Raw genomic sequence first — 27930 nt, 5'->3', positions numbered from 1 at the left:
TGGTTAGCATTATTCTGCTACTCCTACTTTAATCTCCTGTTGATTACTGTAGATTTATACCATAAATCCACCTTTCCTTATGCGGGTTTCACCATGAAGGTAGTTCACTTTTCATCTTCACCTCCATGACAAGTCAGGCAAGTGCTTACCTGCTTACCTGCTTCCCATTTCTTTCAACCTTTGCTGTAAGTCCTTTAATACCTGCGCCGCACATTTACGGGAATGCTGCCATGTTTTCACGATCACCATAAAGATGAGTGCTCGTCACAGGTGATTGGCAGGTGCAAGACTCTCAGTCCTCATGCTGGCTAAACAATTTAACAAACCACGTCACCACAGCAGGCGAGGTCTAACTGAAGTAACAATCACAGCACTCAGGTTTATGTACATCTTGCCGACAAAGACAGCTGTGAGATGGTGCAGTAGCTCATCGTCAGTATTTATTTTGTTATAGTAGAGGCTGTTTCCACCATAACGATCAGTTTTACAGTTACGCAGCTGTAAGGCCAAAACAACCCTTAACCACATGAGTCAGAGAAATTTAATAAACATTTTAAATCTCCGTCACGAGCCGTGACGTGATCTGAAAACTTCCAGCCAAAAGTAAAATGTTTCCTCATCCAATTAACGCTCTCAAGACTGGATGAGAGGCTGGTTGTGACGAGTCGGTGACTCTTAGTGAAGTACCAGCCCCACTCTCACTGATGAATGTGCCATAGATTAAAAATGGACTGTGTTTTAATATCAGGGGAAAAAACTGGCCCTTGTACGGAGACCTCTGGGACAGAGAAGATAATTGACCTCCACAGTGAGGTCTTGTAAATAAAAGCACAGTCACGAGTTATTTACTTATGTTTCATCAAATTCTAAGCTTTTCAGTTCAATTTGAAAAGCGTGTAGCAAATTGCATTTTCTGTGTTGCTTCCGAGCCGCTTAAAGTTTGCAGCACAGATTACAAAGAAGGTCCCCTCACCCTCTGACATCTTGTCTACTCCAGAGGCCCCGAGAAGCCAGCTGAGCGAGGCGAGTGCTTTCCTGCTTGTCCAGCACTCCTCGGTCCTTATCCTTCTCTGCAGAGTTATGTAAATTACCTCCAATAAAGCATTATAATGGCAGGCGTAATAATGGTTATTATTATTTACCAGGCACTGTGTGTGGCTGCATGCGTGTGTCTGTGCGTGTAATGTGGATGGGTGTTGGGTTATCAAGCAGTAGTTAATTATAATGGAGCATGAAGTCGCACTATATGCATATTATCACTGCTGAGAGTCTAATTTATTTGGGCTGAGAAACGGGAGATGTTGGTGGTGTCACATTTGCATACTGAGCATGGCAGCACCCCCACCCCCACAGGCCCACCCCTCCCTGAAAATCACCGCAGCACAAGGTGCTCCCTCATCACTTTGTCCACATGTGATAAGACCTTTGTTTCTCAGTTTGATCCATCTAGTCATGGATGGCTGAATGCAGCAACTGCAGGATAAGATGTTTGTGTAAAAGCTTCCACTTTTCTGCTCTGCTACAGGTTCGCCCGTCTCTTTGTGGAGCTATTTATACAAATCCTGGACCTCAGAGTCTGATATCTATAGACTGTCATCAGGAATGCAGTGCAGCAGCCTGCAGTGTTCAGTCCACATTATTATTTCAGAATTAAAATCACCAGAAATACATAAATCAATGATTTAATAATTAATTCTTCATGCACAAAATCTTGTTGAAACTGAATTTAGACACGAATTAAATTAATTAATTTGCTCATGCATATATTTATCTTCATACTTGCACTTCAGATATTGTGTACTAATATTTATTTATCTAGTCTGTCTGCATTGTTCTCCTTCTGAATCGTGCCATATACAGAGAAATATGTATACAGCAATAAATACAATGTAAGGCAAGTGCAAAGCAGAAATAATATACAGCTGAATATGTAATTAAATAAATACATCTGGTAACCAGTACATTGATAATTTAAAATGGAAACATATCCTGAGCTTCTGTCACAATTAAATGATATTTCACACTCGTCACATTAAAAACCTGTTTATGGTGATAAGAGTAAAAACACCACAAAAACAAAACACACAGCTGTCCAGCTGATTCCCCAAAGCTTACATTCATGTTTTTACAGTAGCTACACCGTAAAATAACACCGGCGTATGTAGCTGCCAGCACTTTACTGTAATTTAACAGGGAAACTTGCTCCAGTGTGCAGCTTAAGTCATTAACAGAATTTCAGAATTGCCTCAACCAAGCAGTGAAGTTGCAGTTCATATCTCGTCTCATCTTGTCTTCCAGCTGTATTTTTTTAATCCCTTTTCGGTGCATTTAAAGGAATGTGAAATTATTCGAGTTCAAATTATTTTGAATTTCTTTTCAGTAGTTTCCTTATCAAATATCTGTGTAGGTAAAACTTTGATTCTAAGACACTCCTCACATTTTGGTACAGTGTGTTTTGCTGCACGCGCTCTATGTTCGGGCTTAAATGTGTGAATGTGTGCATTTCTGCACACATCGCCCCATGATCGGAAGGTCGGCGGTTCGAATCCACTTAACGGCTACCCTGAGGTACCCCTGAGCAAGGTACCGTCCCTACACACTGCTCCCCGGGCGCCTGCTTAGTGGGCTGCCCACTGCTTCACTGAGTGAATGGGTCAAATGCAGAGAAAAACAAGTAATTTCCCCATGGGGATCAATAAAGTATCCATTATTATTATTATTATTATTATTATTATTATTATTATTATTATTTCCCTGTGTGCTATCTGTTATCTGGTCAACCAGGAGCGTAGACGGTTAACTCCCAGTGTCAAAGACGAGATATCATCTCCATCGTCGAGGTTAAGAGGGGTGAAAGGGATGGAGGGATGAAGGGTTAGAATAGGCTCAAGAAAGAAGGAAATAGGGCGGCGTGAAGAAAGGAAAGAATTAATATGGAGACAGGTGAGTAGAAAGAGAGGGAGGGAGGTTTAAGACGGAGTGGGTTAGAATGTAGAAGTACATTATTCAGTTTAGAGTGCAGAGATAACTAATGAAGGGTGAAAGAGGGGTTAAGGTTTAAGGATCAATGAGAGCGAGAGATGGGGGGGGGGGCGAGAGATTTTAAGAGGTAAAATTCAGATAGTGAAATTAGAATTGAGGAACAGGAAAGCGAGTGAGGTTAAGAGATAGAGGGATGACAGAGAGATAATATGAAGAAATGACAGTCAGCCATTGGCTCTGGGTTAAAATACAGTTTGTAGCCATGCTAGAGGCTTGGCTTTAGGGATGACCTGCCTGTGGTGGAGTAAGTCTGCCATTTTGAAATATCTCAACAGCTGTTTGATGGGTTGCTAATTTATTCATGCCCTCCGACTCTAGCTTTCCTCGAGCTCCATGAAGAGTCAGACTTTGTCGGCATTGTGGCTACATTTTCTGTTATATATCCTGCGCATATTTAACATCTCCAGCTCTTCGATTTATGGCTGTGAAAAACACAAACCCCGTCCATCTGCTGATCGAACCCTCTGTTTGCAAGAGGCAGCCAATCAGAAGAAAGCTGGCTAAAAGGAAGCATGGCTTTAAAGGGGGTGGAGCTAAAACAGCTTGCATGAACTCAGGAGCTTCACCGAGATCCATTATAAGATAAGTAAGGATTACATTAAACATAAATCATCCAAAGCTGCTTTGAATTAAAATACGAAGCTGAAAATGAGCACAGCAAGTCTCCTTTAACCAGCGTCTGATGCAGGGGTGGGCAATTCCAGGCCCCGAGGGCCGGTGTCCTGCAGGTTTTAGATCTCACCTTTGGTCAACACACCTGAATCACATGATTAGTTCGTTACCAGGCCTCTGGAGAACTGCAGGAGCTAATTTAGCCATTTAAATCAGCTGTGTTGGTTCAAGGACACATCTAAAACCTGCAGGGACACCGGCCCTCGAGGCCTGGAGTTGCCCACCCCTGGTCTGATGGATTGCGGCCAAGTCTGATGCCCCTGATGTTCCTGTAAAATCAAAGCTTCATCAGCTTCAGTCACCAAACTTTTAGGATTTCTAAACTTTAAGGAAGTAGCCTAGTTCTCCCATTGGCTGCTAGGGGGGAAGATATTTGTGGTTTGCATAATGGTCGTGAAAGACTCCAGCGACTCTCTTTATGTGAGTAACACAAGGCAAAACCTCATTGCTTGTTTTGGACAGTCTGAGTTAGAAGCTAAACGTTACAGTTGGGATGCCACGACTGGTGCCTCATTTTCAGCCATTGAATTACAGAGTATTGTTCACCGATCCGTTGCGGGTGCAGGTAAAACGGGGCTGACCTGTGCCCATTTGTCCCTCACTTGATACGTACTGTACTCTCACTCCGTCTGCTCCCTAACCTTCCTCCATATCTGCAGCCAGCAGACTCCCATGTCTCTCAGGAGGAGGGTGTCCCTGCAAGCTCACTGTCAATTTCACCTGTCAGTCACAATGCTTTAGAGTGATGATTTGGTTGTCATGTGTCCACCGGGCATGTCTTGTCAGCGAGTTTGATTCCCCTCAGAGTTCAGAAAGGAGCCTGGTGGAAGCTTGTTTTGTACAAACCCAATAAAACAAACATAAAACAAGCAAATATTTCAAGGAATATTTTTACGTTAACCTTTTTACATCTACCAGGTTACTGGTAGGTTTATGGTTCGGGTGGATTTTTGCTACATGCTAAACGAGTGCAGCTTCTGAAACTAGTAGATGTTATCTTTCAAGTCAAGACTCTTCCATCCATCCATCCTCTTCCAAAGACTAACTGCATGTTTTTGGATTTTGGGACACGGACACAGGGAGAGCATACCTGGGATATTAAACGGTTAAATAAAGGCCAATCAGAGTTGGACGTCGGATACTTGAAACGTTAAACTTGCTGCTCCTGCGTGGCTTCATTGGAGACTTACTATATGTCAGACAAACGAGAGTTCAATGTAGCTGAAAATCACTTCATCCTGTTACTTGTTTGTTTAGTCCAGCTGTTTGGGGGTTTTAGGATAACCGAGAACTGATTTGAGTTTGAAATGTCGTAAATTTTACTCATTATCTTAGAAAAGAGAAAAAATAAACACTCAAATTTAAACTCTCTACTCCTGCGTTGAGTTGGGTCTGGTTAATGTACAATTTTAAAAAGCCCTCAGTTCTCTGTAATGCCACCGATTGTAGCTCTGTTTTAATGATTAAAGAAATAGACAATGATTTCCCCATTCTGACACGCTGAAATGCTGCACTCTGCACTGTTGGAGAAGGTGTCTCATTCTGTCTCATGAATCCATCCAGTTTGGTGACTTTTAGGCTACTGTAACACAAAGTAGTTCCCACTCTTACGTTTGCCAGGTCAAAACTCAACAGGAAAACTCGTTTGCAGTGAGAAGTTGTATTTCGTAAACTTGGGAGTCGACGCTCGTGAGCCAGCAGCAGGCTCTGCCCTCGTTTCAATCACCCACTCCTGATCTACACCACATATTCTAACTGACACACACACTCTGTCACACTCTCCTCTCCCATCTCCTTTCTCCAGCCTGCCTGCGATGTGTCTCTCCCCTCCTCCATTCCTGATGATTGATAGGCACGAGGCCCTAATCTAGAGGAACATTTCTCTGTGCTGTCCGGCTTGCTATCAGCCCAGCAGTTCTCCGTGCACCCAATGTGTGAGCCCACTGCAGGCCTGCCTGGTGCTGGTGGCTGGGACAGGATGTTGGCACGCTTGATTACCTGCCTATCAGATGCTTGGCCTCTTCTGCAACCACCACACTACAATCTGCATACCTTCCTCTCGCACAAAAATACACTCAGGCACATGATTGTGTTTAACGCACCAGGCCGCTCAATTGCCTCCATCCATGCCCATTTAGAACGGGGACAGCTACACTGCTTCAACCTCCGGTGGATACAGTTGGAACTCGGAGTAAAGTTCAAGACTTCCAAACTGTGTCACTGTAGTAAAGTGGACATAAAGGCTGATAACGCCGTAACTGCACGTTCACCTGCCGTCGCTTTATGAATATTCTGCCAGCTTTTTGTGCTATCTGTGGAGCGTCTGGGTACGCTGCTCAGTGCCCGTAATAAACAGATAAACAGATATAAGAGAACATATGTTATCACAAGAGATATTAAAACTGCAATAAATGGGATGTATAAATGCAATACTGATGGCTGACTAATAAATATTATAAGATGGCTTTTAAATGATATTTTCATGCAATGCAAACTACAGAAATCTATCCAAATTCATAGAATAACTTAGGAGTTGTTCTTTAATAATTTCATTCATAACGTACTACACACCAGCCCTCGTGTCATGTATTTCACATTTAAGCATTGCTGCAGATCTTCTTTCAGGCATAGGATGAACCGAGGGGTCGGGTCGAGATCCTGAACAAGAATTAAAGCCCAAAAATGGGCTGATGCTCAAACATTATTCACTAATACTTCATAGGAACCATGCCAGATCGATCCATCATACTAGTAAAAACAAAAACAAATGTCAAGGCTTGTGAGGGTTTTTCCCCTCACTTTTTTTTGTTCTGCTCCACTGAGGCTGTAGCATGATGTAAAAAAGAAGCATGGAGAGGAAAATCCCCGACACACTCGTCCTCTGCCTTCTGCTCATTTTCCCCATCCTTGCAATATCTCTCTCTTATCATGTCCTGTCTCTCTCTCTCTCTCTGTCTCCTCTGCAGTATCTCTTGCTCACCAGTTTCCTTCCTTTATTAGACAACAATCACTTGTTTTCCCAAGCAAGCGGTTTAGGGCGACCACTGCAACAACAGAAGCTAACAATACGGAAGAATTTACGTATATAACTTCGTATATTTTCAACATTTAATAGTACGGGGAATTTGCCCCACCCCATCTACCCTACAGCTTTGATTCTTAATGAGCCATTCAGTGCTGCATACTGGCTATAATTACTTTTTAAAATGAAAGTAAAACAAATATTGTACAGCTAAAACATGTTGGATTACAGCAGCAGAGCAGGAAGAATTCTGTAAAGGAAAAAAACAGCTTTCTGTCTCGGCTACCTTTTATTGCTTTAAAGTGACGTGGTTTTCTTGAAGCAGCAGGAATATAAAGTCAAGATTATGTAGGTCAGGCCAAAAATAAACAAATCATAAAGTCTTCTCACTCTCTGTGTCCAGGCTTCCTTTTCAGCCATTAAACACATATATTGCAGGAAGATGCTGTGGCAAACAGTATTTGTGTACTCAGTGAATCAGTGTTTTACATCCCTCCTCATGTTCCCTCTGTTTGTTCACTTCACTCAGCTGCTCTCCTGCTCCGTTTAATTGGCAAACCTCTAAATGACCCCGAGTGCATCGAGCTGGTCTATCACTCTTTAACTTTTACTCGTCTCCTCTGCGCGCCCGCGCTGCCGATACCGGCCTGATTGAAATGTCCTTTTTTGCAGGAGCCAGAAGGAGTTGTTAAAGCAGACATGAATTAATGATTGAATTAATTATCGGAGTCACATACCGTACAATTAATTTTGTGGCTTTGCCTCAGTCTTTTCTCCTCTCCCCATCTGTGCATAGAGAATGTCAAGAAACATTTTCTAATTAATTTATGTGTGATTATCAGGGGTAGTTTCTGGAAGGTCTCCACTTTCAATTTGTGACAGGCTGCAACAGAGAGAGGGAGATGGCTGGGAGAGAATGAGGTGGGAGTGAATAAGGGACAGGCTATACTTGTGAAGTATGTGCCCTCACACACACACACACACACACACACACACACACACACACACACACACACACACACACTTAGAGTTGAGGGTTTTTTCCTCCACATTACGGTTCTGCTTTAAAATTACTTCCAAGATGTCAGTCTTTCTCATCGAGTCATGACTCTCCAGTCGGTGTTTTGCTGTGGAGCAAATTGAACCATCTAACTAGTAATTTGAGAAATCTCTCTCTGTCTTTCCACCTGATTTTAGCTGATGCCATTCATACAATCCAACTTATCAGTTTGAGGTTAGTTATCTCATATATACTGGTTAAAAAATGTCCCCTGCGTTTCTTCCACAGTGACGTTAAACTGCATTTCTGACAGTTTCAGATTCAGAGGAGAGACGTGCACATACCTATGTGGCTCCTTTCAGTGGCACAAGCCATTCTTAATTGAAATATTAAATGACTCTGTAATAAATCCGCACATATTTTATTTGATAAGTACTTGGTGAAAAGTAGCCGATCAAATAATCACCTACTTTTGAACTCTAACGTGACGGTCTTGGAAATCCAATGACAGTCATCCCTGTTCTGCTCTGCAGCCTCTATGAGCCAGCAGCTGTCGTCCACAGCGGCTTTAATTTTGTTTCTTTTGACTTCAGTTTCCTGAGCAAAGAGCTTCAGTCACTCACTCGTGTTGTGTTTGGATGTGAAATCTTTTATTATATTTCATACCTTTTTCTTTTTCTTTGAGAAAATTGCAACCCAGTCTGCCCATTCTGCAAATAACCCCAAAAACATATGTTACACTGACTCTCTACGAGCGGTGCACACATTTTATTTAAAAAAAGAGACAGAAATAGAACTGAAGATGATGACTCTATGGATGGAGACTCTGCTTACTCTACTGTGAGCAGTAGCAGACTAGCAGCAGCATCGAGCGCTCTATCTGTGTGTCTACACATCGAGGGCTTAAAACATGTCATTGAAGGCTAAACAGTACCTGACCTTTTAAAATGCACATCACATATCCAAGATGCGAACCTGGCGTGCAGACGATACGGACAAACGAACAGGCTTTTTTAGATTTCATTTCTCTAAATCAAAACAATAAATTATGAGCCGCATTGATGCTTCATTTGTTTTAATCACACTTAACAGGCGGCGTCTCGCAGCGCTCAGCAGCCTTTGAAAAATGGTGGATTTAGCTTCGATAACAGGAACGGGCCAGCCAGGCTGCAGCGAACGCCTCCATATGCTTTGACTCTCCATTTAAAATGAGCGGTGCTCGTTAGAAAGAGCCCTGCATGATCGACACAGAGAGTCGTGGGTAAAAAGAGAGGACCAGTGTTTTCCCAGCAGTTCACCGGGCCACTGGGGACCCCTGTGGTTAACCACACTAACAGCCATGCATGAGTTCATAAACATAAAATGGGTGTACCATATCATCAAGATATCATGTGTGTCAAAGCAACTTTCGACCTCAGGGTGACATTTGAATAAAGTTTGTTATCATTTCAGAATCTTAAAGGGAACCTGTTCTCTCCTTCTCTGTTCTAGTTCTGTGTTCTTTTGCTCGTACTAAATCAGACTCAGCTTTACTGTCCTTCCACCATCGACACAATATAAATGAAACACAGATTCCTCAGGTCCCGGTCAAAATGTCAGATAACGAGTTCAACATATATAAAACGAAACCTCACGAGGCAAAAGCTCAGGCTCCAAACACTTTGTTTCAGACAGTTTTTTTCTACTCTTGCAACTGTATGATGTCACAGAGTAGATAATGCTGATACTGGGATGTCAGCCACACAACTCAAAAGTCCCACCCGGCTTCTGTTTGTAGATTAAGCATAAAAATACTCAAGGTGTGGGAAAGTAGAGCTTTACCCACCATATTCACACACCAGATCGTAAGTGTGACAAGCTTCACCTAAAGGTAAAGCTGCTGATTTTAGAGTTACACACTTATCTCACTATTTGAGGTTGCTTATTTTTAGCTACTTGCATAAGCACACGCAGAAGAAGATCATCCTGCAGCTGGTATTTCAGAATCATTGTATAGTGATATTGTTGCAACATATTGTGATGGTTTACGGTGATTCCCACGCTGTCGGTGGGCGATCTTGTGACCGGTTGGATGATGCTGCTGCTCTTCTCTCAGACTGGCGCACAGAGATGGTTTATCAGCAATAAAACTTCCCAACAGTCAGGAGACTGAATTCCAAAATCAAGTCGTTGCATGTGAATGTCGGTATTCTTTGCATTCATTTGTCTCCACTGAGGTGGACGGTGTGGAGGACTCATCTCATCAGCAGTAGTCCTGTCACCCCCTTCGTCCTCTGAACAGAAAACTGCTTTATTCCCCCCCCTTCCACACACACACACACACACACACACACACACACACACACACACACACACACACACACACACACACACAGTTTATCTTTCTTCGCATATTTGTGAATTTGCATGTTTGCTTCTTGCTCTTTTCTGGTGGTGTATGTATTTTGTAGATAAAAGTTCAGCAGTGCAGTTAAGAGAAATTAGTTGGGTAAACAGTGGTAAATGTCAATGATAAAGTTCTGTTGAAGCTCATCTGATTAGCGAGACTACGCAGGTGTCTTATCTTGCCTGTGCAACAGAGGGTAAAATGGAAATGATTGCGTGGTCCTGAGCAGTAGATGCCTATCCCAGAAATGTCTATCTGCTGCTGAGCTGAGCCTGCTGGACTCCAGGGACCCAGGGGTGCAGCGTGGAAGATCATGGAGAGAAAGAGAAAAGGACGCGCAATCAGGTCATGCTTCTTGTAAGATTGAGGTCTTTTATCAGCCAGCTTTATAAATGACAGGAGTGGCCATTAATGAGAAAAGCTGGAGAGAATTCATTGAACTGAAATTGAATTTTTGAGAAAAACGCTCACCACATAAAGGTGACTCAATCAATATGTATTTTTCATTCATGTAAACGTCTAATGTGATATGTAGGATGTGATTTGATGCATACTGACGTCATTCATTCAGGACGGCCTACTCTTTGTAGAAGATGCAATCATGGAAGATCCCAGCACTCACCTGCATCTAACTGGCTTATATCTGAAAAACACCACTATATGACACAATACAATATGTTAGAGGTAATTTTTCACCACTGTTTCATAATCAATACAGACTATTTGGTGAGGGGGGATACCACGTTTCCCTTGCATACTTACATAACCTTTTACAAAGAAAAAGCTTCAGTCAAACAAAGATTGTCGTTTCTGTCAGCTAATAATTTATATTTGGTGGTTCATTTGTGTTCTCTGGCTTCTCCACCCATTTACGTAGATAAAGGCAAGACTGATATGACTATGATATACAGATATGACATTGTTTAGGACTGACACAGCATGAAAGGAGGAGCCGGGGTGCAAAGTGGCTTGCAGTGACGTACGGTTGGAGGCAGGCTCAAGTAGCTTAAATAAAGCTTCCTTTGAGATTTGCCAACTGGGTATGTAGAGTAGAATCAGCTGAGCCTGCTTGAACTAACATGGTGCTTTTTAAACATTTATGTTTAGATTGTACTCAGGTTTAGTGCTGTATAATAGTTGATTGTCAGCTGTCTCTGTGTTCAGTATGTATTTCTTTCTGCAGTCTGCACTCAGTTCCTCAGGTTGGTGGTCCAGCACATGGCTCTCTGGGGACTTGAAATGCATTCTGTATTGTTTTCAACCTGCAGACTTGGCAGACAAAGTAATGATTTAACACTTTGTGTAAACACAGAGCACAGGCCCCATTCGTTTTTCTAATACTAACCAAACTGAAGTATTTGCTGTGTGTTTCCCATAAGGGCCGAAGCGAGAACAGTGTAAGGAAGGGGAGGTGTTGGGATTTGTCATTCAGCAGAGGTTAAACCCCACCTATTAGTGCGGGGTCGGAGCAGCACGCAGATAAAGATTTCCTGTTGTATGGTGTCAAAAAATCAATGGCTCTGGTGCGATGTGCTCATTTGATATCAACAATAGTCTTTTTAAAAATCAATTAGGCCGGATAGAGAAGAACATCAGTGTAGGGTTACACCTTTCTCTTTTCACCACTTATTCTTCACTGATATCCAGTAAGGGCAGGCTGTTTGTTGAGGATACTCGGTCCCTCGGATGAGCAGGTACAGTGCTCTCATGTGGCTTTGCTTTTTCTTTTTTTGATCATTTCCCATTATGTAAAATGATAATATATGAAAGTCACAGAATAAACTAGAAAGATATTCTGTTTAACAACTTGTTTGTGTGAAAGAAAGGCTTCCCTTGAACCAGAGTAATTTTTAGCTGTTGGGAATCTAAATTTAAGGGGACAGGGCTCAGTAGAAAATCTAGTCATTCACAGTCATGCAGTAATTATAATGATCAGGCATAATATTATAACCACTGGCAGGTGAAGAGAATTACACTGATTATCTCTTCATCAGGGCAATTGTAAGTGGGTGGGATATATTATGCAGTGAAAGTGAAAAAATTTCCTCAAAGTTAATGTTAGAAGCAGGAAAAATAGGCGTAAGTACTTGAGTAAATTTGGTGAGAGCCAAGTTGTGATGTTTGGGTCAGAATATCGCCAAAGCTTGAGCTTTGTGGGGTGTTCCCGATCTTCAGCGGTCAGTATGTGAGTGTGGGAACGGTGTGAAGCAGCTAAAGGGTCACGTGTCAGGTCTCATTGATGCATGTGGGAAGAGAATCACACAGATGAGCTTGATGCTAAGTTAATGCTGGTTCTGATAGAACGGTTTCAGAGCATCGCAGTTTGCTGCACATAGAGCTGCATATCTGCAGACCAGTCAGGGTGCCCATCCCCTGTACCAACAGTGGGCACGGGAGCATCACAACTAGGCCACAGAGTAACGGAAGAAGGTGGCCTGGTCTGATGAATCCCATTTCCTTTGACTGGGGAACACCTGGCATCAGGCTCAACTATGGGAAAAAGGCAAGCGGGTCCTGTGATGCTTTAGCCAACCTTCTGACATGTATCACCTAACTAAGCATTGTTGCAGGTGTACACGCACGGGAATAATGTGATTCCCTGAAATGGAACAAAGACAGTTCAGGATTGGTTTGGTATTAGACAGGTGGTCATAATGTTAAGCCTGATCCATGTGTATCAAAATGTAGCAGATCATTTTAAATTAGACCTTATATAATTTCTAGCACTGTAATTTTTTTCCTTGGTAGCTTTGCATGATTAACAGTTCAAAATGATTCCTCTTTGTATTATCCTAGGGCCAATTCAGCCCCTCGCTCTCTCTGCTGTCCCAAAAAACCTGTTTTAGCTCTTAGCCATTTAAGAACACTTTCTTCTGATTGGCACCCCTCATCATCATCAGAGAATTTAAACAGCCATAGCTATTACCATATAAGGACACCCCCCCCGTCGGTGACATTGTAAAGATTCAATGGTATAAAAACTCATTGTGAAACCAGCATTTCTTCAGTTTGGGCCTCCAATACAACTAAAAGCCACCCCTCAAGTTATTGTTTCCAAAACAGGAAAGAAATGAACGGACTGGAAACTTCTGAAGTATCTTATTAAACTCTGATGCCTTGGAGCCAGCAAAATCTGCTTCCCCATCTCTGGGCGAGAGTTCTGTTTTGGATCCTTCCCAAAGTTGTGGACAGTTTCCACTAAGTAAGCATTTAATAATAATATGACATATCATTTAAGATAACAGCCCACCTGCAGGTTTAATTAATTTTCCTTCCAAGCTGAATATACCTGAAGATGTATCAACAATTAATCTAACCAGCTGAGCATAGAAGAACACGTTTGTTCCTCGTACTTTTTTCCCAGCAAATGAATCTTACAAAAAAAAGTAATAAAATGAACGAGCAACATTAAAGACTTGATGGATTCACAATCACTTCAGATTTGTTTGGTTTTTTTTCCTTCAAATGTTTAGTGTTTGTGAGGTATGTGGCACCGTTTTAAGCTTTATCTCTTTAAAACATGAAAGATGAGCTCAATATAAAGCCATGAGTCAGTGTTACATTCACTGACCTTTGCGGACTAAAGCATGTCTAACCAATAACTTCATCAAGGCAGCCATAAACCTTCCACCCCTCCCAAATTAATCACCGCTAAATCTTTAACGATATGTGCTAAACAATCTCAGCTGCTGCCTCGGGCATTATGGCCCGGGACTGAAATCTTTGAATGCTTCTGTCTTTTTAACACATACATGCCTTCTGTGAGAGTGATGAGGATGGGGGGAATCCTCTCATTTATTGACCAACAGGCTTTTTCACCTTTCAGTCATCAATGAAGTCAACAATAGATGGTGCCGTCTTTTATGGTTTTAATCATCTTTATATTGTACATACATCAATATCAAACTCATTAGCAAATCTGTAAACTGTAATAACGCTGATTTGTGTAATTTCCATCGACAACACGCTGATTAAACTGTCGGGACGACAAGAAAAGCAGCACTGATCCATAAATCCTGTAACGACATAATCAAAACTGTCCTGCTCTCTTCTAACGGCTGCCTGCCACCTTCAGCTCGGCTCGCTGTCTCACCATTATTCTGTGCGTCCTCTCCCTCCCCTCACTCATCGGTTAATTGCGTTAGTCATTTCATTAATGACGGACTGATTGTTTTATTGTGTTGGCTCGTCAAAGAGGTCTGGACGCCCCAGTGGTTGCTGAAGCGTCCGTATTGATAAGCTTTTGTGTGGGTAGCTGGTGACAGGGGCTGTATTGGTGTGTGCATGCTGGATGTGTGTACCTGTGTGTATCCTGTGTGTATGTGTGTGTGTGTGGAAGAAAAAGCGAGCGTGTGTGTGTGTGTCAGCTAAATGAGTGGGGCAGCATGGATACTGAGAAGCTGGTTGATATTGATAACGAGCCCTTCCAGGCCTGTGTTTTTTTGGAATGGGTCATCCAACAAAATAAGTGTGTGTGTGTGTGTGTGTGTGGACTACAATGTGGGGTAGTATCATGTGGAGCAGAAAGTGTAATAGCAGCGAGTACCGCCATATTGATAAGGAGCGGTGGGTTATTATGCAGGTCTGTGGTGGGCAGGAAGTGTAATTAACAGGGATTAGGATTGTAGGAGGCCTCATGTTACCCCAGTGAAGACAGCTAACCTGTTGGGATTAGTGAGAAGCACTCATTAGTGGAGTGAACCGATAGGACTTTCTCTCAAATGAAAAGGCAGTGTTTTTTTTAAACAGAATCATCACTGATGCTAACTATAGTTAACAAGTTACATTCACTTGGTTTCCATTAATGTTGTATATTGGTAAAAACACAGAATCGAGGCTTTTACCTGTGAAAGATACCCAGTGGGAAGATTTCCTAGAAGGAAATCTTTTACATCAATTTTAAAAAGCTGTAATTACCACTGGCTGGCAAGATTTAATGTGCTACTACAACTAGCATGTGCCAGTAATGGACCAACAAGCCTTTTGCACCTTTTGCTGCCATTAAACAGCAAAATGCTGTGAGTTTAGATGATAATGTAACAAACATGAGAACTATGCAAAGTCAAAGATTTACGCCAGCCACAATCAATACACCCTCACTCTTATTTAAAAAAGCCAAACACAGATTTCTTTCCACTATTTCATATAGAACTGAGGTTTATTTTTGGCAGTAGCATGGGCTCATGCATGTCCATGCACATAAAAGCATGTCCATGCATGTCCATGCATGTCCATGCACATAAAAGCATGTCCATGCACATATAAGGGTACACACCCACATTTTCCAAGAATTGAATAAATAACACTTTTTACTGACTGACCAGCGAGCTATCCTTCCTGTGAACAAACTCCCAGTCCGTTATATTAACCTCCATTTGGCGATAAGCTCTGCAGGTTTGGTGAGCTTGGCATTTTGAGTTCTGCCTCCCTTTTTCCTACTTGGCCATACTGCACTTTTTGTGAGAGGAGTAAGTTCTTTTTTTTCCTTTTTATCTTATGTAAGCCTCACCTTTGTCCACCATTTCTGATCATGCCATTATGTCATTGATCTTAATGTTTGATAGCAAACAGAACAACAGTTGGCTAGCTTGCTGTTGGCTCAGTAGACCCCAGCTCTCACTCCTTTAGATCTTTAAAACAATGCTCCTTTTCTTTTGTTGGGTGGAGTTTCCACAGTTTCTCCATTTTCTCCACCATCCACTCTTTCAGTTACCCGGGGGTACCTACTGACAGCTGCTGCAGAAAACTAAAGTCTCACCCTCTTCCTCTTTTGGTTGTGTAACTGAGCTTTCATTTTCTTTGAAGAGCATGCACCCGGTGGCAGGCAGAATCACATAATTTAACAATGAACATGGCAGCGGGGTCCCCTAATCGTGTAATCAACGTGACTTCACAGTAAGCCAAAGCGTTAAAAAAAGTGTCATATTTAATGGGACTTTTTGCCCTTTTTTGTCTGCTACTTGTGAGGCAGTGTATTTGATTTATCTCTGCACATCAATCATGCAGATCCTATAAACCATTTAGACAGTTAGTTTAACCTCGACCCCGTCACAACATCAAAAGCTAACATGAAAGGAAATGTTGGAACATGTTGAGGCTGAATACCTGACAACGTGATCCTTGTGTTGGCCTTGTTTATAAGTTAATATCTGCATTGGCTTACTAAGGTCAAATGCTCATGACGTTTCACAATTAGGGTCAGCAGAGCTGGTCAGCCTGATAAGCGTTCCATGTGGTTGGGATTGGCCAATGGCTCAAAGAGTGGCTGGACATTGATGGAGTGGTGAGATAAGGAAGAGGTCAAAGTGACCAAACTGAGGCCCCACTGGGTGATAGGAGATTACTGGACTTCAGACTCTGCTGCCAGGAGGACAGACTGAGGACTCATTTTTGGCTCAGCATCAGATTTCAAAACGGGAAATCTCATGTCCAAAGAGAATCTGACACCTGTCTTGTGTCTCAAGTCCAGACCAGCTATACTTTGTAGCTTCAGACTCTATGTGCGTGACCCCAGTAAAGACTCGAGACACCCAGCGTGCTTGTGACAGTGTTTTTATTTAAATGTGCTTTTCTCAGTCACTAAGTCCATCGTCCTGACAGCTTTCCAGCTGTCTCCACCTGTCCTCCCTTCCTCCAGGTCTCAGCATCACTGAAATAGAAGAGTGTAATTACTGAATTGCTCCCAGCTGCAATGCCAGCCTCCCCCTCAAGCCCACTGCACCACCCCTCCTCTGCAGTGGACCTGCAGACCACACCTCTGCCACATACCTCCACCACCCACCTGAGGCTGGAGAGCCATGCGGCCAAGCCCAAGAGGTAATAGCGAAGAGAGTCAACCGCCGAATTGATGGCCAGACACTCCTTCTCCACCGTGCTGTATCTGGTCTCTCTGACAGCTTCCGGCTGATTTACACAACAGGGCGGTCAGCCCCCTTAACTGCTGGGACAAAACCGCCCCAAGCCCTTTGTTCAAGGCATCCGTCTGCAGGATAAAACGGAGGGAAAAGTTAGGTGTGGTGCAGCAGCTCCCCACAGAGATCCTACTTCACGTCACCTGGCACTGTTCTGTCCACTGGACCCGATCTGGGGCACCCTTTCAGCTGAGATCACTCAAGGCGCTGGTCAGCTCTGCAAAACCAGGCACAAACCAGCGGTAGTAATCAGCCACACCCACCACTTCCCTTTTTGTATTGGGGTGTGGGAAAGAAATGATGGCTGTTGTTTTCCCAACCTGTGGGTGCACCTGCCTACCTCCCAAGTGGTACCCCAAATATTGTACCTTCCTCTGTCCAACTGCACACTTCTTTGGGTTGGTCGTGAGCCCAGCCTACCTCAGGGACTCCAGGACCACGGCCACCTGCTGCATATGCTCCGCCCAAGTGTTAGTGTCGATGATAATATCATCCAAGTGGGCAGCAGCATTTGCAGGTTGTGGACGCAACAACTGAGGTGCTGGAAAGTGGCCTGGGGCACCTCCCACACTGCAAACAACAGAGGGTCTAACCAGCGATCCCAGTTGAGTTCATCCTCATGAATGAACTTCTGAACTTCCACCAGCCCGTCAGTCTGAGGATGGTAGACGATGGTCCAAACAGAGTTAATGCCCAGTAATTTGTACAGCTCTTTTTAGTGTGTGAGACATAAACTATGTGGCCTGGTCAGTCAGTATTTCTTTTGGGATGTCAACTTAGGAGATGACCAGAAATACTGCCTACGCCACACTCTTTGCAGAAATGATATGCAGCGGCATTGCTTCGGGATATTGTGTTACATTATCCACCAGAACTAATACAATCCAAGTGTACTCAATCCAAGTGGCCCAATGAGGTCCATGCCAATGCGCTCAAACGTGACCTTCATTAATGGTAACAGGTGCAAAAGATTTTTTGGAATCAGCGACTGGTTAACCAGCTGACACTCCATAAAATCGGGCCATGAATCGATCCAGAGGTTTTCGTATCCCACAAGCCCTACCATGGGGCTGTAATGAGCCGCCTGGAAAATAATTTCCTGGCGACTTTCAGGCATCAACAACTGGGTCGTCCCTCTTCCTAGGGTGTCATCCCGCTCTAGTGGGGTCTCCTGTGGAGTGAACCACTGGAGCCAGAAGGGGCTTACAAGAAGTCCCTGCCGTCTCCTTGTCCCCAGAGACAGCAACAAACAACCCTGCGTCATCGCGTGCAGCGCAGGCACCACACGCCGCTAAAGGTCGTGAGCACATCCCTACGCACTGCTCTAAAGATTATTAAACCTCGGCCAATCTGTCCCCAGAATTAAGGGACAGATTGTTAGGCGTCGGCTAACTGCAGCCGTTAGTTGTTTAACCATTTTGTCCTTAAATTTGATCTGCAGCGGCACTGTGGGATATTTGTGAAAGTCCCCTCCTGACGTTGACCCACTCTGCCTCCAACAATGCCCCGAACCAGGGTTTGGTGTAGGGGTGGGTTTTTATAATCGATTCATCGATTAAAATCGATTCTGGCTTGGATAATGTAAAATCGATTCATTAAAATCCTGAATCGATTTTTTTAATATAAATTTATTTTGCCCGAAATGCCAGAATCTCTGGTGACATCTCACAAAATTTCAAGAACCACCAAACAGTTAAGACAGTAAATGAGAGCAGGTACACGGATTCTGCACATAGACTTAAACACACAGCGCGACCCGCGGATCAGAATCAGTGAGATGTCGCCTTTCTCACGGTCGGGGCTGAAAGCCGACAGCTCGCTGATTCTGATCTGTCGGCGGGTCCGCGCTTTGTGTTCACGCCCTTTATGAGCAGATTCTAAAGCTGTTAGTTTGATCTCTCTCCAAACAATATTGACCGAACCAGCAGCAGAAGAAGATCCAAACGCTTCACATAAACATCGTCATGAATTCACTCTGACTTTTACTGTTTTGCTTCCACTGCCATGCACAGCTCTCTCTCTCTCTCTCTCTCTCTGTACTTCAAGAACAGTTTCCCTTTCTGCATTATTCGCTTGCTTGTTACACAAGTCTACTGTTGTTTACAGCGCTGTCAGCCGCTGTTTTTTTCCCTTTTACATTCTTCCGAAAAGAAAACCTAATTTCTGCTGTTCAATACTGAACAAATTTAAACTTTTTAAAATTATTCAAAATGCAAAACGCTTAACCGTGTCTCTAATAAAACCGCTGTAACTTCAGAGGTAATGTTCATATGTTGATTAATGGTTTTCTTTCGTTTTTGATGTACTGCAGAATATTTTTATAAAATCTAGGCCAGGAAAATCACCTTCATGTTTTTCTGTGTTTTATCTTCAGCTACTTTGACACAAAGGCATCTGCTGTGACGCTCACACCTTTGATAAAGTCTTGCGAGTGTCAGCTTCCTTTTTATTGATACAAAAATATGTAAATGTACTGATCTGAATTATAATATTTCTGACTGTCAAAATTTCCCAGATTTAAATCGAATCGAATCGAATTAAATCGAATTAAATCGAATCGTGGATCGAATCGATTCGGGACCTTGTGAATCGGAATTGAATCGATTCTAGAAATCAGTGACGATACCCAGCTCTAGTTTGGTGCATGTAGCCCAAATTTTAAGCACTATTTAACTCGCAGTGAATCAGTTAGAACTAGAGTTAAGCTGCAGTTTAGTCACATGTTGAATATGCGTTTTTTTTTTCAGAATGTTGTCTGGATGCCAAAATATGAACAAATTCTATATAAAGGGGTAGGTGTGACCCTGAATCTGAACCTAAGCAGGTCACTGGTAACCTGGTGGATGTTAAGAGATTAAAAAAAGAACCCGAGTCACACAATAAAAAATTCAGCCCAACCTGACCCAAGCACAGCAGGTCGGGCCAGCTCCTGTTGCGTCTGGCATCAGGCATCAGTATCACACTCTTCTGTTCACAGGGGCAGAAGAACGAGAAAGCACGGCTGGTTGTGGTGTGTTTTCTGAGTGCACAACCTGAGGTTGATAAAACTGATACCATCAGTTACTATTGAATGTTCTCAGTATAGCACCTGTGTGTTATTCGTCATACTGGGCTGAGTCTAATTGCAACTCTGAGCTCTGAGTTAAGAGAAAAACACCACTTCCTGTGCGCCTTTGCCACAAAACTCTCTTTGACAGCAAAAACAATATCTCCAACCGCTCCTTGGCTTGTAAGGACTCATTTCATTGAATTAACGTCTACTTTTTTTTCTTTCTCCAAACCGCACTTCTTCCTGCTTTTTTTCCTCCCCCTCCATAACCCCAAACCCACCAACATCACCTCCTTCACCCACTCACCCACCCCCAACCGGCTGTGGGAAAGCCATTTTATCAGCGTCTGTCCGTTGTTCTCTGGTGGGGATAGATACAGAGAAGATAGATGAGTGTTTTGACATGGAGAGTGTTAGACAAACACTCTTATCAGGCCCGCCACTTTAGACCGACCCCCCCCCCCCCCCCCCCGAAACAGCTCTTGGTTGAGCTGAGGGGGAGCTGGAGAGGAGGGCAGGCAGATTTTGTATATATTTTGATCAGAGAAATAGGTGGACGGTTATAACAAGAGAACTCCTCAATAAGCAGACTGCAGGGCTGCTTGTGTAACTGCTGCTGTTAATCCCATCTAGTCAGAGTTCCCGTTACAGCACTCACTTGCAGTCTCGTTCATTTATCCTCAGATGTTCAGAGACTCCTCTAAACGAGAGACTCTCACAGTCCGAGCTGTCTCTAAGTTTTTAAATAGATGGTTCAGTCCTCCGTGCCTGCCGGCTATCTGCCTCTATCTGGGCTGCAGCGGGCTCAGACCACAGCTGTCACTGCCATCCTTCTGCACTTATCTTTTCACTTTGAGGAAGTGCACAAGAAGTTTCCCCTGTTTGAACCGGCCAGGACAGAAAGCACTGTGCTTGTATCAAACTCCCCCTGCTGTTGAGCTGCTGACAGTATTTTCTGTTTGGGCTGAGCTCCTCTGAGGGTTCAGGTCAAGTTCAAGCCACATGCTGATTGAGTTTTTTGTCTTTTGAGCCACCGATACGGCCTGCACTGTGGCACTGACCCTCAAAGCTTTTCTGATGAATGGTGAGTTCAAGGTTTTTACATCATGCTCCCGATGAAGAGACCTCTTCATGATCTCTTCGGCACATGAATATTTAAACCACTCTGGGCTTATTTAATGTTATTTCCTCCTCTGTTTCCCACCTGCTTCCCAGATGACCTGGAGCTAAGTGATGAAGGTGGCGACAGCAGTGTGCTGACAGTAAGAGACCTCTCTCCAGACACAGTATGGGGCCCCTACCCAGGAATCGTCCAATCACAGAGCAGCACCGATGAGCAGGAGACCGAGGTAAGAGCTCGTCCAGTGTGGTTACCACGGCTTAAAGTTCTCTGGCACTGTGCTGAATTTCCAGCATGGAGCTGTTTAAGATTTAAATATAGAATTATGTCTATGGTAACGATTCCTGTGTATTTTACTGTGTTTGCACTGCTTAGCAAAGTGTTGGCTTAACCGCCGTCTCTGCAACATGAAAGCACGAGTAAACTTTGTGTAGCATGGACGGCTCAGAGACCAACAGAGGATTGATCATTTAAAAGTTTAAACGCTAGACGTGATATTCTTTATGACTTTGTTATGTTTGGATTTGGATACAATAAATCTACCAGACTATGTTTTCCTGCTAAAATAATGAATATTGAATTTTTGTGGCTCTAAAGCAACTTTCAAGTTGATGTGAGAACTCACATTAAGCAGGTTGAATTTCTCAGATGGTTGCTACCACAGCCTACCATCTAGTTTATTACATGGAGCTTTGTTTTTAGCATCGTTGGACACTGAAGTAGGAGATCATCAGGCAGGTTACGCAGGAACAGGTCCAGTATTGGAGTATTTTATCCAGTAGTGTGAAGACCTCATACGCTGTCAGCTACTAGGATTTTTGTCCAGTGAGATAAATGAAAAAAGTCCTCGTCCAGTCCTGAGCTTCTCAGGGTTCCTGAAGGCTCTTTATTGTGGCTACAGTAACACTACGATTAATGTGGGCTGTCCTCATATAGTTAACCTTAGTGAAAGCGGTCTTAGTCAACTAGTTTGTGATTGTGTTGCTGGTCCCGGGACATCTGTGGTGGCAGCAAGCAGCCTAGCCTTATTCTCTTTCAGTGCCACTTTTGCTGATGTCATGCAGCAGAGTTGATGTTTTATAGGCTCATTATTCCAGTTGTCTGTTTTCTGCAGTGTACCAATGTTAATAATGGAGCCAAGCCTGCAAGCTACATCAGTCAGGCTTCCCTTTCCTCATGTCGTGTTCACAGCTTCCCACTTTGGCGGCTTATTTAAACTGCAACCACCACCAGCTTGGGCATCAAACTGTATTCAGCTGCTGTAATAAATCTTTCTTTTTAAAAGTTGAGCTGTCCAAATAAATAAACATTATTTCTCAGCCAAAGCTCAAATCTAATTTTCTTTTAAATTAATAGAAATAATTTGCCTTTTGGTTGCAATATGTTGTTATAGAACTCTGAAACCATCTAAGCCTAAGTGATTATTGGATTTAAAGTTTAAAGTTAGAGTTTCAGCATGCTGATCTATACCACCTCTGCACTGTAACACAGAGCTGAGGGCAAACCAGGGTGAAGTGAAACACTACAGAGAAACCTGACTGAAGGGATTTCCACTGGTCAGGTCAGAGGTCAGATGGTTGCAGACAATGAGTACAAATCTTATCATGTGTGAGACAGTGGTTGGAAATGAAAACAGCCATGTGTGCAATGTATTTATGTGTGTGTGTGTTCCTTGGGAACAGTGTGTGGGACCGGATGGAGCCCTATCAGAGGATGGGTTTGTGCATCATGCGCAAGTCCATCTTAATCATATGATACTGATGCTGGGAGAGGCTTCCTGGCATGGAACGCACTCTTATACGAACACTAAGCCTCACACACACACAGGGTTGTACGCACACAGCCATTCCCTGCCCAAAATTCTTGTACTGATTGATTGATTTTTGTGGCTTGATCTTCAGTTTTTTCTCAGCTTTTAAAGGCGTCAGGTTAGCCCATTTTGTGCGCATCTGCATCCAAACCAGTTTCTCATCAGTCCACAAAAAGACTCCCGTTCAAATTTAGATGGAGTTTATACCACACATCCTGGCCTTTCTCCATCAGAGTCCTATCCTCTTCCATCCTCTCCCCTCTTCTCCTCCCTGCCCTCCCCAGACGTCCGCCTGTCTTTTATCTCCACATGGCGCCATCCTCCTGGACAACAAACCCCAGTGATTGATTCCCGCTTGATAGGCTCTCATTTCTAAGATTTCGTTTATTATCAGTGTGGTTCTGAGTGTACAGATAGATGTTTGTGTGTGTGTGTGCGCGCGCGCGCTCTAACACTCTCACATACACACACATACACGCTCACCCATCACCTTTTGTTCCTCCCCTCCCCTTCCGCTGCCCATACTGTCCTATTCCTCCTCTAAACTGTATAGTCTTTTTCTGTTCTTCTAAGGTCTTGGCATTCATATGGAAAGCATCTCGTCCTGACTCTTAAAAACTCATTTTCTCCCTCTTCTTCCTCATTTTCTGTCCCCACTCCTCCCCTCTCCCCCCTTCCTATCTGCGGACTAAAGGAGTGAGGAGACGGACCTTCGGTATCTGCTGGAGATAGTGGCCGTAATCTCACATTCCTCCTGTGTTTCTCCCCCTGTCACTCCATTCCCCCCTCCACCCCCGCCCTCTATCCAACCCTCAATCCTTCCCCGCCTCCCTCCCTCCTGGGTCAGCAGGGGTCAGGGCTATCCTCCTTAGTCTGTTGGGGAGGAGAAATCTGCTCATCTTCTTCTGCTCTGCCAAAGTGTGAGCCTAAAACACTTTCAATGCTAATGATAAACTCATTTCACATAGCTTTTATTTGAATTTATGAATTAAAAAAATGCACAGTTTTCATGGCTTTTATCATTTAAATGTATCTTTTCTGCTGGCCAACATCAGGGTTTTAGATGTGAGTTTGGGTCTGAAAGTGCATACTAACTAATAATGAATCTGGGTTAGCCTACAGCCTCTTAGTTGTTAGGATGTCTCTGTCAAATCTATGTAAAACAGTTGGAATCTCTAGCAGGATATATATCAGTGTTTTGAGATATTTTGAGTATTTTGAGAGCAAAATGTCAGTTTTGAAAGACAAATATTGTTCCTTAAATAGTGCGTTCCCTCATAAAGGTTATGTGGGTTGCACTGTATACCACTCACATAACTTCAGTGTTTGATGTTAAAGCTTCCTTCCAAGATAAACTAGTTCCCTGTGTCATGTGCACTAATCCACCTCCAAATCATCTCAAATGTCAGCTTTTGAAGTATTTCCTCATTAGCTTCAACTAATCGTCACGTTATCATCGCTGTTGCTATAGATGAAGTATTTTTGTTACAAAACAAACAATAACGGAGATCACATTGGATGTGTCACAGGTTTATTGGATATTGTTTGAACTTCTAACTAACCCCCCCCCCAAAAAAAAAGTGATTAACAGAAAATGTGAAAACTGTTTAATATTGTGTTGTCTTATTCTTACAGTAGGCCTTTGACTTTCGGTGTAATTTATTCCCAGATAATAGAAAGGGACCAAAGTTTTCCACAATTCCTCCATTCTCTAATGCGTCCTGGTGGTTTCTGTATAAGAATAAAATAATATTTTTATGATAAAATACCAAACAAAAGTAAAACTTTCACTTTTCATTCTTCCGGATTAAATAAACGGGTCAAAATGACGTGTGTGAGTTCCCCTCTTCAGGGCAATTTACAAATGTCGTGCTGTTTCCTAAACTCAGGGGCAGTCAGTTTGTTTCAGTATCAAATACAAAAATAAATAACTAAAACATAGGACATGCTTTTCTTTTTTTCAGCGCAGTTCATGGAAGTTGTGTGTCGCAAACATTAGTAAGTCAGTTTGTAAGACTAAATATACTTTTCCTCATATTTTGTGTGTGAGACAGAAACTCATATTGCAACTGAGTCTGCTCACCACGCTCTCGTTGTAAATACTGACATTTTCAAACCCAGTTTGCTCTGGTGCCACACCTTATTGAATCAGACCTGAGGAAGGTACTCTTTCTTCTTCTTTTGGCTGATCTGCCTTTCGTTTGGCTCAGATATCGAGGCGTTTCCTGACACAACCCTCCCCACTGCACTGTACTGGCATTTGGACATGCTTTCACTTCATTTCTTGGTAAGATTGGCACGGCCCATTCTCAGCCCCACCCCTTGCAGTATTGGCCTTCTTCACTCTTTCTCAATTAACCTCCCTCAACTAACTTGGGCCCATAAGATTTCAATACCAGGTCTACCCAGTGACTCAACAACACTGTCACGGCTGGGGGAGGGAGCCGTGTGGTGTGGAGGAAAAGGAGGACCCAAAATGCAGCAAACTGATGATACGAATGACGTTTATTTACAAGGTGGTGGTGGTGGCAAAAACAGGCAACTCAACATGAGCAATTACAAACCTAAACTGGGAGAAACTAAAGACAAACCTGAGACCATACAAAAGGGGTGCGGGGCAGAGAGACGCAGAGACAGGAACGAAACACCATAGAATGCAGAGCTACACGGAGGAACGCAGTGATACATGGATGAACGCAGACGAGCCGACGAGGAGCACAGGCAGACACCAACTATAAATACACACACCAGGTAATGAGGAAATGGCACACAGGATGGGACACAGCTGGAACTTAATGGGCATAACGAGACACAGACCTACAAAGTAAAACAGGAAATCTAGAACCCGAACCGGACACAAGGGGGGAGGACACAGAATAACTAGAACAGAGGGAAATAGTCACAAAACACAAAACGCTGGGTCAACGACCCAGGACCATGACAGTACCCCCCCTCCAAGGGCTGGCTCCAGACAGCCCAAAACAAAAACAGACGACCAACCCAGGGCGGGCGGCGGGGGCCCAGGACGGAGGGACCAACACCGAACAAAACAAGCTCCAGCGGACCGAGGGAATTGTCCAAAACAAAAACACACATGCTGGAGTACCAGGACAAAACACAGTTCAGGAGGCCGGCCCAGAGGCTCACAGCTCAGAAGTCCAGGACAGTTTATCTTCTGAGGCCGGCCACGTCGGCGACACAGCTCCGAAAGCCGACCGAGTGGAAGGCAGCGGTGGCGGAGCGGAGGCAGTTCAGGGGGCCGACCGTGCACACGGCAGCGGCGGCGACGAGGAAACCGTTCAGGCGGCCGACCGTGCGGACAGCAACGGCGGTGACGAGGAAACAGTTCAGGCGGCCGACCGTGCGGACAGCAACGGCGGCGTCTAGGAGGTCGTCCATAGTGACGATGACGCTCCACCAGCGGCCTGGCAGATGACCGCCGATGTCGAGGCGGCAGTTTGGGACCCGAAGGTGGCGTGGCCGTCGCAGCACCAGACGAGACCGAAGCAGAGGCCGGACCAGGCGAAGCTGAAGCAGAAGCCGGACCAGGCGATGCTGACGAGGATGCTGGAGCCGGGCCAGGCGATGCTGAAGACACGAAGGCTGGAGCCGGACCAGGCGAGGCTGAAGACACGAAGGCTGGAGCCGGACCAGGCGAGGCTGGAGCAGAGGCCGGACCAGGCGAGGCTGGAGCAGAGGCCGGACCAGGCGACGGCGTGGGTGAAGACACAGAGGCCGCAGCTGGCGAGGATGGAGACACAGAGGCTGCAGCTGGTGGCGATGATGGGTCTTGGGGCTGGACGGGCTCCTCGGGCCCCCCAGCTGACGAGACAGGAGGCTGGCTAGGTTCTCCTGAACCTCCAGCTGACGAGTCTTGAGGCTGGACGGGCTCCTCGGGCCCTCCAGCTGGCGAAGCAGGAGGCTGGACGGGCTCCTCGGGCCCCCCAGCAGGCGAAGCAGGAGGCTGGACGGGCTCCTCGGGCCCCCCAGCGAAAACAGTCTCTGGACCAGTGGGCACCGGGGCCCCTGGAACACACAGGTCAGAACCAGTAGGCGCACGGGCCTCTGGCAGGCACAGTTCAGAACCAGCAGGCGCACGGGCCTCTGGCAGGCACAGAACAGAACCAGTAGGCACACGGGCCTCTGGCAGGCACAGAACAGAACCAGTAGGCACACGGGCCTCTGGCAGGCACGGGTCAGAACCAGCAGGCACACGGGCCTCTGGCAGGAACAGATCAGAACCAGCAGGCGCATGGGCCTCTGGCAAACACAAGGCAGACTGCAGCTGCACAGAGCATTGACCCAGCTCAGGCAGCGACAGCCGGATACAGTCCTCAGCTGGCTTCTTAATCTCCAGGGGTCCAGAGTCAGCCGGGGGCTGGGACCCAGCCTCTGGGGAGGCCCTGGAGTGCGTCACAGTCTCTGGGCTGGCCAGCTGTTGCGGACTGACAACTGCGTTATGTGGTGTGTCTCTCTGCTTGACATGAACAGGTGTAAAACAGCGCTTTTCCGGTTGGACGGACTGGACTTGTAGTACAGGCGGAGCTGGTGTAGATGGTGGCTGAATAGGTGGCTGAGCTGATAATAAAGCTGATGAGTCTCTTGCCAACTGAGCTATTGACTGAGCTATGGATTGTAACCAAGTGTCTAATAGGTCTGGCTGTGACAGTAATGGAGGTGGCGATTGAGTGGCTAACAGAGCTAGTGGCTGCTGGGCGGCTAACTGAGCTACCTGCTGGGCAGCTGGCTCAACAAACACAGCCCCGGAATAAACAGTCATTCGAGCTGGCGAAACAGACGGAGTGTCTTTTCCACTCACCACAGCCGGCAGTTCCGAAGTCCTAATCTCCGGCTGTGGGGCGACGCGCCGACGGCGCGATCGTCGCTTCCTCCCGGGCAAAACCTCCGGCGGGCCGGG

General features: G+C 44.6%; 1 protein-coding gene across 1 annotated transcript in view; it reads left to right on the top strand.

Moving 5' to 3' along the window:
* zfpm1 (zinc finger protein, FOG family member 1) overlaps positions 1-27930 on the top strand; it is a 108227-nt gene that overhangs the window by 57361 nt on the left and 22936 nt on the right. Inside the window, exon 4 of the mRNA XM_085360192.1 lies at positions 21298-21431. Coding sequence (XP_085216318.1) covers positions 21298-21431 — 134 coding nt within the window. The remainder of the gene's footprint in view (positions 1-21297; positions 21432-27930) is intronic.

The sequence above is a fragment of the Diplotaxodon limnothrissa genome, linkage group LG7, assembly GCF_057381915.1.
Source record: "Diplotaxodon limnothrissa isolate DT_005_m linkage group LG7, D_limnothrissa_male_GT1.1, whole genome shotgun sequence".
In the NCBI taxonomy this organism is placed as follows: Eukaryota; Metazoa; Chordata; class Actinopteri; order Cichliformes; family Cichlidae; genus Diplotaxodon; species Diplotaxodon limnothrissa.
The sequence above is the reverse complement of the archived record's forward strand: the minus strand, read 5'-3'. Positions and strand labels throughout refer to the sequence as shown.